General features: G+C 45.9%; 1 protein-coding gene across 3 annotated transcripts in view; it reads right to left on the bottom strand.

The window, feature by feature from the left end:
* CEP290 (centrosomal protein 290) overlaps window positions 1-14,654 on the bottom strand; it is a 557,889-nt gene that overhangs the window by 202,002 nt on the left and 341,233 nt on the right. For all 3 annotated transcript variants that reach the window (XR_003856690.1, XM_029601651.1, XM_029601650.1), the window contains exon 36: window positions 13,641-13,840. Coding sequence is in view for 2 of the 3 variants with exons in the window: in XM_029601651.1 (XP_029457511.1) it covers window positions 13,641-13,840 (200 nt within the window). In the remaining variant the exon portion in view is untranslated. The remainder of the gene's footprint in view (window positions 1-13,640; window positions 13,841-14,654) is intronic.

Genomic DNA, 14,654 nt, shown 5'->3' with positions numbered 1-14,654 from the left:
GAGTGGTGGAGGCACGTCTTCTTCTGAAAAGCCTCTCTGAGCATCAGAAAGGTTGATATGGCTTCTGGAAACCAATTGGCAGGGTTGGCTCCCTTCTTGGTCATAGCGGTTAGAGGGACTGTCAATGACGAGTAGTTTTTAATAAAGGATCGGTAGTAATTGGTGAAGCCCAAGAAGCAATGCAGTGCCTTCAGGCCTGTAGGTTGAGGCCAGTCCTGGATACTTTCTAATTTCTTAGGGTCCATTTGAAACCCGTTCTTAGACACAATGTATCCCAGGAAGGGTACAGATTCTTTGTGGAATTCGCACTTTTCAAGCTTTGCATATAAGTGGTACTCACGCAGGCGTCTTAGGACATTCTTGACATCCTCCTGATGAGTTTGCAGATCTTGCGAAAAGATCAGTATATCATCGAGATAGACTACCACACATTGATAAAGTAAGTCCCTTAAGATGTCGTTCATCATATTTTGAAAGACTGTGGGTGCGTTACTTAAACTGAAGGGCATGACGAGGTATTCAAAGTGTCCATCACAGGTGTTAAAAGCAGTCTTCCATTCGTCTCCTTCTCGAATATGCACCAAGTTGTAAGCTCCCTTAAGGTCCAATTTGGAGAATATTTTGGCTCCTTGGAGCTTATCAAACAGTTCAGAAATTAAGCGCAGGGGGTACCTGTCCTTGATGGTAATCTCATTCAGACCCCTGTAGTCGATGCAGGGGCGTAAGATGCCATCTTTTTTTTCCTATGAAAAAGAAGCCTGCATCAGCAGGAGATTTGGAGGGTCTGATGAATCCCTTTTGAAGATTTTCTTGTATGTAGGTAGACATTTCTTTAGTTTCAGCTACTGACAGAGGATAAACTCTTCCTTTGGGAGGTTCTGAATTAGGTTTCAGATTTATGACGCAGTCGAACTCTGTGCAGTGGAAGAACATCAGCTGCTTGTTTTGAGAAAACGTCCTGGAAAGAGGCGTATTGTGGAGGTAAGCCAGGTAGTGATGGAGTGGTGGGCATGCAGATAAGCGGTGAAACGTCTGCCAGACACTGGCCATGACAGTCTGGTCCCCATCGGGACAGTTCCAATGTGACCCAATTAAATTGTGGCTTATGGTCTTGAAGCCAGGGCAGCCCCAATACCACCGGATGCATGGCTTTCTCCAATACTAAGAAACGAAATGGATTCTGAGTGTAGAGTTCCAGTGTGCAGGCCAATGGCCTGGGTGGTCAATGAAACTTTTCCAGGAAGTGGTTCTCCATGGATAGAGGACAATAGCAAAGGCTTAGCTATTGGTGTGGTAGGAATCCTTAGATGTTCAACTAAGCGCTTCAGAATAAAATTACCTCCTGCACCGGAGTGAATGAGAGCGGGAGTCTGAAATTCAAGACCTCTGCAGAGCAGCGATACTGGTAAGGATAATGGAGGAGTGGGAGAGGTGAGGCCCAGGAGAAGTCCTCCTGCAGATCCTAGGCCCGTCATTTTCCCGGACAGATGGGACAAGTCTGGACTGCGTGGCCCGACTGGCCACAATACATGCATAACCCCATGCGCTTGCGGAAACGTCTCTCCTTGGAAGTTAAGTGGCTACGGCCTAACTGCATAGGCTCTTCTTCCTCTAAAGATGTAGACTGTAAGCCAGAAGCACTCGGCACAGGTTTAGGACAGTTAGCCCCCACCGTAGACTTTCGTGGACTCTTTGCCTCCTGAGTTCAGTTGCGGATGCGGCGGTCAATTCTCCCAGCCAATTCCATCAGGCCCTCTAGGGTATCTGGCAAATCACGAGCAACTAACTTGTCCTTTAGGCAAGAGTTGAGACCCGCCATGAATATGGAACGTATGCATCCAGTGTCCCAATGTAATTTGGATGCTAAAGTCTTAAATTCAATTGCAAAGTCTGTAAGCGGCTTGTTACCTTGCTGAAGATTGAGCAAAGCAGAACTAGCGACAGTCTGGTGAGCCAGGTCATCAAAAACAGACTTAAAAAGTTTTAGTAATCCTGGTAAGTTGTTCAGGATAGGATCTTCACGTTCCCATAACGGTGAAGCCCAGGCCAGGGCTCTTCCTTCTAGGAACGATAGGATGTAGGTGGTCTTGGAAGCTTCAGTGGGAAAGAGGGTAGGCTGTAATGAAAAATGCATGCTGCATTGATTAACAAACCCTCTACACATCTTGGCTTCAACCGTAAAGCGGGTAGGCGTGGATAGAGGCACAGTGGTCTTGAGGGTTACCACTGAAGACAGCAATTCCTTCACAGGAGGAGTTGAAGAATTCAGTTGAGCATGTAACTGATTGAAGGCAGTAGCTAGGCTTTCCAAAGACATTTTTTGTTCTGTGATCCGCTGGGCTAGGACATGGATGGCCTGCAGGGCCCCGAGCTGAGCCCAGCCCATGGAGAACAATCTTTTGTGTTTGTGGCATTATGTTCTTATGACACTTGGTCACTGTGAAGATGACTCCGCCCACGGGGAGGAGCCCCATGGTGAACACAGTGATAGGCTAAACTCAAATAGCAGACACAGATAGAATGGAAGGCTTTATTGTACTGCTGTAGGTAGATGGTATGAAGCAAGAAGATAAGGCACAGAGGTCCGCGAGGTGCCAATACGTTCAACAGTCTCAGAAGTAGATTCTCACCCAGATGTTTCAGAGAGGCGGGGACCCGCGGTGCAGGCAGCACCGAGCCTGATGGGTGGCGTTGGAGCATCAGATCGCAAAGGTACCTTCAGAAGTGTAGGCAAGACGCCTACACTTCTGAAGGTACCACCTGGTAGAAATGGAGGGACCGAAGGTCCGTGGTACAGGATACGAGAATGGTAGGCCCTCGAGGAGTGAGTACCAGGTAGTCCAGAGGTCCTGTAGAATAAGAGAGAGAGAGAGACCCTTGAGGAGCGGTTGTCTCAATTACTAAGGCCCCGAAGGGAGATGGAAGCGAGAGACCCCCGAGGAGCAGGTGTCTTGAGCTTCTGAAGGAGCGAGGCCCTTGGAGTGTAGAGCAGCATCTAAGCGTGCAGCTTAGAGTGGTCAGAGTAGCTTGCTAACTCAATGGTGGTAGCGGAGCGGAGGCTTGAAATACCCGGAGGTATTGACGTCATGCGGTGGGGACATCCCCAAGGTTCCCGCCATGACGTGTATTTGAACGTAGGAGAGGTGCGCGCGCCCTAGGAGGCCACGGGAGTGAGCATGGCAGACTGGAACGCTCATGCTAGACTGGAGATGTCGAGGCCCTTGGCACCGGAGGCAGCCATCTTGCCCAAAAAGGAGGAAAAGGGAAGAAAAGAGGTAAGGCAGAGCAGTTGCAGTCATCTGCAACCATCGGACGCAACACATACTGAAAGCAGAGTTGCTTACCTGTAACAGATGTTCTCACAGGATAGCAGGATGATAGTTCTCACATATGGGTGACATCATCAGGATGGAGCCCTCACAGAACACTTTGTCAATGTTTCTAGAACTTTGACTTGGCACACTGAGCATGCCCAGCATGCCACCTCACCCTCCATCCAGCAGGGGTCCCCCTTCATTCTCATATATAGAAAAAGTAGGAGTGAAAAATAAAATAATAAATTGTAAGCGAACCCAACTTCACGGGGTGGCGGGCGGGTTTCGTGAGGACTAACATCCTGCTGTCCTGTGAGAACACCTGTTACAGGTAAGCAATTCTGCTTTCTCACAGGACAAGCAGGATGGTAGTCCTCACATATGGGTGAATAGCGAGCTGAGGATGCCTGAGCAATGTACCAAAAACACCCAAAGATGTGCAACAGGCACAACAAGGGTGGGTTTGGATAGGAAGGCATCCTGAAATTCCAGTGGGTCGCTGGAAGGATATTGGGTACTAAGCCGCACCCGATTTTATAACATGTGCGCGCAGGTGCGCACGTTATAAAAATCGGGGGTCGGCATGAGCAGGGGGGTGCACACTTGTGCATCCTGCACGTGCCGACACCCGCGGCCTTGATCAGTTCCCAACCCCCAATCCAGGGGTCGGGAACCTTTTTGGCTGAGAGAGCCATGAACGCCACATATTTTAAAATGTAATTCCGTGAGAGCCATACTAACTACAACCCCCCACCCTCCTGACCCCCCCAAGACCTGCCAAATTAATTTACTACAACCCCCACCCTCCTGACCCCCCCCAAGACCTGCCAAAAGTCCCTGGTGGTCCAGCGGGGGTCCAGGGCTCGCAGACAAATCTTTAATAAAAAGTAAAAATCTAACAAAACCCCCCACCCTCCTGACACCCCCCCAAGACCTCCAAAATTAATTTACTACAACCCCCCACCCTCCTGACCCCCCCCCCAAGACCTGCCAAAAGTCCCTGGTGGTCCAGCGGTGGTCTAGGAGCAGTCCGGGAGCGATCTCCTGGATGGGCTGTCGGCTGCCAGTAGTCAAAATGGCGCCGACGGCCCTTTGCCCTCACTATGTCACTGGGGTCGACCAATGGCGGCGGTAGCCCCTGTGACATAGTAAGGGCACAGGGGCGTCTGTTGCCAGTAATCAAAATGGTGTCGACGGCCCTTTGCCCTTACTATGTCACTGGGGTCGACCAATGGCAGCGGTAGCCCCTGTGACATAGTAAGGGCAAAGGGCCGTCGAGGTGGAGACTTCCCCTACGCGTCTATGGTACGGCTACGGCGCTGACATGGACTCTGATGGAGGAAGTTTGTAGACCAACCTCCAAGAGATACCAGAGGTAGTCTAGGAACTTTGTAGTGGGGCAGGTAAAGGGATCAATTTCCTTTGATGTGCACCATAAGGAAAATCTCACTCTGGCAATGTGAGATGCTGCTAGCCACCCCAAGTGCTGCTCTGCCCAGAGAATCAACTCCCGAGTGTCTCAAGCCACTTCCTGATTCTTGGTTCCATCTTGACGATGTAGGCCAGTCATCGCATTGTTTGATAGCATCGTACTGGAGGGCTGTGTAACCTAGGCAAACAAGCAAAGCAAAATGCACTGCTCTTGTCTCTAACTTACTGATAGACAATGAGGCCTCCTGTTTTGACTACTGGCCCTGCGCCAACTGATCTTGCCACACCACCCTTCATCTAAAGAGGCCTGCATCGATGGTGTCTATTACCCATTTCGGAACCTCCAATTCTGCACCACATTTGAGATTGGTGCGAGTAAGCCACCAGGAAAGGACTGTCCTTGGCTTGCCCCTATAACAGAAGTGAAAGATGAAACTCTTCCAATAACGGATTCCAGCGGGAGAGAAGAATCCCCTGCAAAGGCCGCATATGCGCAAATACACAATGCATTAATTCCAATGTCGATGCCATAGAACCCAGAACTTGTAAATAATCTCAAATTCTGGGCACTGAAAGCTGTAGCAGAAGCCTAATCTGACTCTGCAATTTCAGTGACTCTTTCCGTGAGAAACACTCTCTCTGCCAGCGTGTCAAATTGAGCTCCCAGATACTCCAGAGTTTGAAAGAAGACTAAAAGGCTCGTTGCTAGATTCACCACCCATCCTAGAGACTTCAAGCGCATTGGTACCTTTTGTACTGATTGTCAACAGAGGTCCTCTGATTTCGCATGAATGAGCCAGTTGTCCAGATATAGAGGCACCAATACATCATCCTTTTGCAATGTGGCTGCCCCCACCACCATCACCTTGGTTAAGGTATGTGGAGCCATCGCCAGCTGAACAGATGGGCTCGAAACTGAAAATGTTCCCTTACGCCCATGAACCTCTGGAATCTCTGCTGCTTTGGCCTGATGGCTATGTGCAGATACGCCTCTGTCAAGGCAAGAGATGTCAAGGACTCTTCCTTGCATACTACACCATCTCTTACACCACCCCCTGGTGACCTCCCTTTCCTTATATTAAGGAACTAATTATATTGTAAATTGTTTCTGGTTCTTGTTTTTTAATCTATTTTTCCATACTGCCCTTGGTTAACTCCCCGCCCAGTTTTCCTTCCCTGTTGATATGTATTTTCAAGCCTTTTGTTAGTATGTGAACCGGTATGATGTCCCCACTAATACTGGTATATAAAAGTGTCTAAATAAATAAATAAATAAATACTACCGCTATGACAGACCTCAGAGTTGGACCTCCACTTTTCCATGCAGAAACAGGGAACCTTGAGAGCCGCATTTACCTTCTTTAAATCCATTATCTCTTGAACTGGATACAGGGGGGGAAAAACAGGATGCTTAACTTAAAACTGACTTCTGGCCACACTAAGTATGTTTAGGGTCTGAGCCAACAGACTCTGGCCACGCCAAGCGTGTTCAGGTCTGAATCAACAAACTCAGCAAGACATCCCTGTGAAAAATGAAAAAATCTGAGCAGAGTCCGAAGCAGCTCGCAATCATAAGCAATTTCTCCCTCTTCTAGAGGTGAGAAAGCCAATTTCCCATTGGAATCCTCCAATGTCACATGATCCACATCTCCTTGAACATTACCAGGGACAGCCTCCCTGCATTTGCTCGCTGTGACTGAAAAATGGGAGGCCTGAGCATGCGATCTCTACATAATAGGTTGCTTTGCCTTCGCTAGGCGCCCTGCCGAAAGGTCTGCAGGGCCTGGAAATATTCCATCCAGGAGAAGGAGGATGGATCTATAGTGGAGCCCATAAGCCCAAACTTGTTATCTCCAACCTCTCTCTCAGGGAGGCTTCTACCCTCAGAAACAAAGGAGGGGGAGAACTGACTTGCCTTGCCTCTCACTCCACTCCCCTCCAGAGACACATAGGCTGAGAGGATATCCCAACATGGGCAAATGCTGTAGTAGTCAAATCGCATTGAGCATGTAAACAGCACTGTCACAAACGGAGAGAGAGTGGGGGCTGAATTGCTATCAGATGGCAAGTCTCATAGATAGCAAGGTGCTTAGACCCGTTCATTCCTGGCACCTAGCTCTCCTGAACTTCAGCTCTAGGCAGCCTCCTGCGCGTTCACCAATGCCCCTCCAGGATGTGTGCAAATATGCGCTCATGACTAGGTTGTGGTCACATGCGCACAAGTACATGGCAAATATGTGCTCATATAGGCCTTGGTTGTATGCGCACAAGTACCTGTGCAAATATGCTTACGTTTAGATTGCACTCTTATGCACAGAAGTACCTGTGCAAATACGTGCTCCAGTCTAGGTTGCAGTTTTCCACGCAGAAATACGTGCTCAAGTACCTGCGCAAATACACATTCAAGTCTAGGTCACAGACATACGCATTCAAGTCTAGGCCACGGTCTTATACACATACAATCACTACGCGGTGAGAATGTGTGCGCACATGCCTACACACACAGGAAAAGAACCGTTGCTGTGGCCTACCACATGACTAAGCACAGCCTGTCTGCACCTTCAGCGCATTTAGGCCTGGATCTGTTCAACATCCGGCACTGAAAATCATCGAAGGCTTGAAGAGGTTCTCAACAGCTCAGGCTTCTTGACTGGCTGAAAATCCATGGAGACTAGAGTTAAATGCTAGCATCCCCTGCTGCTTGTTCTGTTAAACAAGCTTTGTGCATAAACAAGTTAAAACCAGCAGAAGACCTCTACCAGAACCAGAGACTCCTCCTTGGTACAAGTGCCTCTCTGCACCTCTGCGGGACAGAAATCCGCCAGCAATAGTTGAGGAGGGGATTCCCCTGCCTCTCCCACCGACGCTGCTAGGGAATTGAAAATGGCCGTCATTTCCGCGCTGATGGGGAAAGACTCAGTGGTAGACCCAGTCACCTGTGAGTTTCGTTCTTCCAGTGCAGCCATGTTTGATGCAGATCCCCCAACTCTATGCCACTTTTGTCAAACGCACCCCGCTGTTCCTTCCCACACCACCACTAGCACCTCAATGAGAAGCAGGGGAACAGTCCCTCAGGGCCATGAAGACAACACCCGGTCTCCTCCGCAGGCAGAGAAGTTGCTTAAAAACCCCATTGCTGAGCTCCCTGAGCTGCTAAGGTAGCTCACCTCTCCCCCCAGAATCCCAGTGCTGCACAGATTACTCTAATTTGTTGTTCTCTTTTTTTTCTCTCTCTCTGAAAACAAATAAAACTCTATAGAAACCAATACTTTCCTTTGGTGCAGAGGTTCCAGTTCCAGGAGCACAGGTCACATGGCAAATGAGAAAAGAGCCAGACCACTGGTTATATCAGTCTCCTTTAGCCAAACTTTAGCGACCCAGCCCAGGACAAACTGTATAAAAGGGATACTTTGCTGCTTCACTGGGCTTGCAGTGCAGAACTGCCAACAAGTTCCACTGCTGTCTCATGGGGGATACGGGACCTGGATCATCAGATGTCTACCCCTTGGACCTCCAGACCGAGCTATCAGAATGGTTGCCAACCCCCTACTTGTCTGCTTCAAACCAGGGAGGATGGTCCCAGCAGGACCTCACAACCCCATGGGAGGATCCAGAAATTTTGGCTTTTCATCTTTTTTTTCCTTTCTCTCCAGACTGTAGGTTTTACATCATCTATCATCTGCTGGAGACAGAGAAATACTGAGGAACTGCAGGTGGCACACTGAGTTATGTACAGTGTCAGTGAAATTTTCTGTCTCCATCTGCTAGCAGGGAGGCAAAACCCAGGAGTCAGGACTGATCTGGGTACGTACAGGGAACCTGTTTCCAATAATGGTCAATCCAAGTCACAAATACCTGACAAGTACCCAAACATTAAATAAATCCCATGTTACTAATGCCAGTAATAACCAGTGGTTATTCCCTATTGATTAATAGCAGTTTATGGACTTCTCCTCCAGGAAATTATCAACCCTTTTTTAAACCCAGCTACACTAGCTGTCTTAATAAGATCCTTTGGCTAATTCCAGAGCTTAATTGTGCATTGAGTGAAAAAGAATTTTCTCAGATTTGTTTTAAATGTGCTATTTACTAACTTCATGGAGTACTCCCTAGTCCTTGTATTATCCGAAAGAGTAAATAAAAGTTTCACATTTTCCCATTCAAGTCCTTTCATGATTTTATAGACCTCTATCATATCCCCCTTCAGCTAAATATTCTCCTAGTTGAACAGTCCTAACCTCTTTAGCCTTTCCTCATAGGGAGCCATTCCATGCACTTTCTCCATGCACTTTCTCCAATGCAACTATATCTTTTTTGAGATGTGGTGATCAGAATTGCACACGGTATTCAAGACGCAGGCTAACTATTGAGTGATACAGAGGCATTAATGCATCCTCCATTTTCTTTGCCATTCCCTTCCTAATATTCTGTTTGCTTTCTATACTGCCGCAATACCATCAGCAATACCATCAGCTTTCTATACTGCCGCAATACCATCAATGTAATATCAACTATGATGCCCAGATCTTTTTCCTGGGTAGTATCTCCTAAAATGGAGCCTAATAACATAACATGTAGCTACAGCATAATTATTTTTTCCTATATGCAACACTTTCCACTTCTCCACGTTAAATTTCATCTGCCATATGGACACCCAAATCTTCTAGCCTTGAAAGTTCCTCCTACAATTTATCACAATCCGCTTGACATTTAATTACTCTGAATAATTTTGTGTCATCTGTAAATCTGATCACCTCTTTCCAGATCATTTATAAATATATTAAAACGCACTGGTCCAGATCCCTGAGGCACTCCCCTGTTTAACTTTTTCCACTGTGAAAACAGACCATCTAACCAGTTTGCAATCCACGAAAGTACATCGGCTCCAATCCCATGACTTTTTAGTTTTCTTAGAAGCCTCTCATTTGACAAACTCTTTAATGTCTTCTGAAAATCCAAATACACCACATCTACCGGTTCACCTTTATCCACATTCTTATTCACTTCTTCGAAAAAAATGTAGCAGATTTGTGAGGCAAGACTTCCCTTGGGTAAATCTATGCTGACTGTGTCCCATTAAATTAATCTATATGTTCTGTGATTTTATTCTTTATAATAGTTTCCACATTTTTTCCCGGAACTGAAGTAAGGCTCTACCTGTCTATAGTATCCTGGATCACCTCTGGAGCCCTTTTATATATCGGAGTTCCATTGGCCACCTTCCAGTCTTCAGGTACAATGGATGGTTTTAATGATGGGTTACAAATTACTTGTAACAGGTCTGAAATTTCATTTTTGAGTTCTTTCAGAACCCTAGGATGTACAACATCCAGTTTGGGTGATTTGCTAATCTGGCCTACTAAATCTTCCAGGTTCACCATGATTTGGGTCAGTTTATATGAATAGTCATTCTTGAAAACCATCTCCAGCATGGGTATCTCCCCAACATCCTGTTCAGCAAACATTGAAGCAAAGAATTCATTTAGTCTCTCCACGATGGCCTTATCTTCCTTACAGGTCCCTTTAACCCTTTAAGAACATAAGAAATTACCATGCTGGGTCTGACCAAGGGTCCATCAAGCCCAGCATCCTGTTTCCAACAGAGGCCAAATCCAGGCCACAAGAACCTGGCAATTACCGAAACACTTTGATCATCTAATAGTCGCAAACACTCCCTCACAGGCTTCCTGATTCAGATATATTTAAAAACACTTATAAGTTTTTGCCTCCATGGCCAATTTCTTTTCAAATTCTCTTTTAGCCTCTTATCAATGTTTTACATTTAACTTGCCAATACATGCTTTTTTCCTATTTTCTTCAGATGGATCCTTCATCCAATTTTTGAAGGAAGATCTTTTGGCTAAAATAGCCTCTTTCACTTCACCTTTTAACCATATGAACAATTGTTTGGCCTTCTGTCCACATTTCTTAATGCATGGAATACATCTGGACTGCGCTTCTAAGATGGTTTTTTTTTGGGTTTTTTTTTAACAATGTCCACACCTTGGTACACTCGCAGCTGCACCTTTTAGTTTTTTTAAACTAATTTTTCTCATTTTATCAAAGTTTCCCTTTTGAAAGTTTAGTGCTAGAGCCAAGGATTTATTTCTTGTCCCCTTTCAGTCACTAATTCAAATTTGATCATGTTATGATCACTATTGCTAAGTGGTACCACCACTGTTATCTCTCTCACGAAATCCTGCACGCCACTAAGAATTAGATCTAAAATACCTCCTCTCTTGTCGGTTCCTGAACCAATTGCTCCATAAAGCTGTCATGTATTATATAGGAAAATTAGTTTCTTACCTGATAATTTTCGTTCCTGTAGTACCAAGGATCAGTCCAGGACAGTAACGTCTTCCGATCAGTCGCTTTTCGAAAGAGTATCCACTCTTTGCAAATTTCATTTCTTGACATTTTAATTTCTGTTGAAAATAACCAATTCGTGACTACACTCTTTCGAAAAGCGACTGATCGGAACACGTTACTGTCCTACTCCAGTTGTCACCCTAAACCCCTGCGGGATAATATTCCAACTGGCCAGTTTCTCAGACTGCGACGTCTGTGCTCATCCCGTACTGATTTTGTACCACAGGCTCAGATAATGTCTCAGAGATTTTTGGACCGAGGATATCCTCCACGGGTAGTGAAAAAAGCCTTCAAACGGGCATTATACATTAATCGGGATTGGTTATTCCTTCCCTCCGTGGAGGATGACGATATATCCCATAACTGTATCTTACCTTTCTCAGTTGTGAGCAAATCCATAGCCTCGATGATCCGCAGACACTGGCATAACTTAGCCTTATCATCTTTGTTTCAGGGTGCTTTACGGTTTTCATTCCGGAGAGGCAGCAACCTCCGAGATAAGTTGGTACACACGATGTTTTGCAGGAATGAGGTAGCCACCAGGGGGGCTGGATGCCATAGTCCCTGTGGTCGCTGCACTATGTGCAGTCATACTGCAGTAACTTCCTCTTTTAAACATCCTGACTCTGGTCAAATGTTCCAACTACGAGGGGTGTCCGACTGTACAACTAAGGGGGTAGTATACGTGGTACAGTGCCCCTGCCCTCGTTTATATGTGGGAAAAACCACGAGGATGGTGAAAACCCGCATTATCGAGCATTGTTCCAATATTAGACTTCTCAGAATTGATGAACCTTTAGTCTCCCATTGGACTCATTTGGGCCATTCTATCTCTGAGCTCACTTTTCAAGTATTAGAGATCGTTCCCCCCTCTATGAGGGGAGGAGATTATGCGGAGCTGTTAGGTAGAAGAGAGCAAAGGTGGATGGCATCTGTTTTGGCGCCAAGACTTCTTCTCCTTTAAATTGGTTGACAGGGTGAGGGCGTTCGCGCTCCATGGTCCCTTTAAAAGGTATGTGTTTACATTTTGATTGTGACATCTTAGTAGCCCAACTAGTTATGTTTCACCAAGATTGTATGCATTTATATTACAGATGTTATAGTCACTGTGGTCCCTCCCGATGCAGCCACCAGCGAAACACAGGACTGTGTCGGGGACTGATACCTGTTCATTCAAAAATATATGTGGAGTTGCCTTACCTTACTGACTGTGAGAATAAAATCTAGAATTTATACGCTTGACAGTTTGGTGGAACTTTAAATCTTTTCCTTGCACGTTTTGTCTTGGTAACTGAAATCTCCCAGTATTACTGCACTTCTAATTTGGTTAGCTTCCCCAATTTCTTTTGGCCAGGTGGATGGTGGTATACTCCTGTTGCTATACTCTTCCCCGACACACATGGAATTTCTACAGATAAAGATTCTATTGTACATTTAGTCTCTTGCAAGATCCTTATCCTGTTGGACTCTATGCCATTCCAGACATAAAGTGCCACCACCTCCACCAAGTTGCTCCTCCCTATTATTGCAATATAATTTGTATCCTGGTATGGCACTATTACATTGGTTATTCTCCTTCCACCATGTCTCTTAGATGCCAATTAAGTCTATCTCATCATTCACTGCTATACGCTCTAAGGGCCGGATTTTAAAAGCCCTGCACGAGTAAATCCGGCCGGATTTACGAGCGCAGGGCACTTGCGCACTGGTGCGCCTATTTTGCATAGGCCGCCGGCGCGCGCAGGGCCCCGGGACGCGCGTAAGTCCCGGGGCTTCATAAAATGGGAGGGGGCGTGTCCGGGGTCAGGGGGTGGTTCGAGGCGGGACCGGGGGCGTGGCGCCGGCCCGGGGGCGTGGTCGAGGCCTCCGGACCAGCCCCTGGGTCTGGTGATGGCGCGCCAGCAGCCTGCTGGCGCGCGCAGATTTACACCTGCTTTTGGCAGGCGTAAATCTGGCAACAAAGGTAGGGGGGGTGGGTTAGGTAGGGGAAGGGAGGGGAAGGTGCGGGGGGTGGAAAGAAAGTTCCCTCAGAGGCCGCTCCGATTTCGGAGCGGCCTCGGAGGGAACAGGCAGCGCGCGCCGGGCTCGTCACGCGCAAGTTGCACAAATGTGCACCCCCTTGCGCGTGTCGACCCCAGATTTTATAAGATATGCGCGGCTACGTGTGTATCTTATAAAATCCAGCGTACTTTTGTTTGCGCTCACGCAAATTTATAAAATCTACCCCTAATTCTCCCAGCTTAGACTAGCAGAAGGGCTATAATCATGTGAACACTTGCATACAGTGGACATTTTCAAAACGTTTTACTCGTGTAAATGGGCTTTTGAAAATTGCTTTTTCACATGTAACTCCTTTGAAAATTCACTCTTTTGGGTTGAATTAACCAAAGACTATATGCATAAATGGGTTTTTGAAAATTGCTACTTTTACATGTGCAACTCCTTTGAAAATTACCTCCTTGGGATTTAAGTTCACATCAAATTTATTGCACTATACAATCTCGCATAGTATAATTAAAGACTTACTTAGCCTTGCTGCTTTCAAATTCTTTAATTTTTATTAAAGTGATTTGCTTTTGCTTCTCCAGTTCTGCTGTCATTCTCTTTAATTTGCCTGAAAGTGAAGCAATCGAGTTGTCCTGCTCTGCAACAATCTGCTCCATCTCAGCAAGACGCATCAAGTCTTTGTTTGTAGGAACTGGTAAAGAAGGTTTTTTCATCAGCTCCTGTAAGTTTCATGATAAAAAATGATTGAATTTTCATACAGGGGAATGTGTTACAATTCTGTAGCCATCTTAGCCTATTAGAATAGTATCATTACCAATAACCCAGATCAAAGTCACTTGCTAGCAATTCATGATTGAAGTTTGTCTCTAATATTTCCTCAGTGCATGTGCCTGGTGCTGCTAGTGTCCGACAAGTTCTGGATGGCTCCAGTTTTCTTCTCTCTCCTGCTCTCACAGTATTTCCACAGTTTCTCTTGCAAACTACTAATGCCATCACATAGTGAAAGAAGAAAGGAGCCACTAGAAATAAAACTAAAAGACTGTTTAAAACCAAGTGGGCCTGCTATTTAGTCACTGGCTGGTTTGAAGAATTAGCCGGATAATTTATCTGGCTAACTATGCTTGCATATTCAGCAGCACAGTCACCCCACTGAATATCCACGGCTATTTCAAAGTTCCCCAGATAAGTATATCCAGCTAATTTTAGGACTGCTTTTGTGTAATTAAGTTATCCAGATAACACTAAATATCAGTGTTTACCAGACCAAATTAACCAGGCAGCTGACTTCACTCCAGAACGCCACAGCCCTACCCCCACCATATCAGACTAATTTTTTAGCTAGATATTTAAATAGCACCATTTGTCCAGCTATGTCTGAACTTACTTGGACAAATGGCACTGAATACTGGACTCAGGTGAATCTGAAACTAATACAGTAATAAGTAAACACCTTTAGCTACATAAAAAGTCTGCCATTAATTTTGAGGAACTGTCCTCCTTCAGAGCATGTAGAATGCAAACTACCAAGAACTA

The sequence above is a fragment of the Rhinatrema bivittatum genome, chromosome 4 (genome assembly GCF_901001135.1).
Source record: "Rhinatrema bivittatum chromosome 4, aRhiBiv1.1, whole genome shotgun sequence".
Lineage (NCBI taxonomy): Eukaryota > Metazoa > Chordata > Amphibia > Gymnophiona > Rhinatrematidae > Rhinatrema > Rhinatrema bivittatum.
This window is presented reverse-complemented; position numbering and strand designations above follow the sequence as displayed.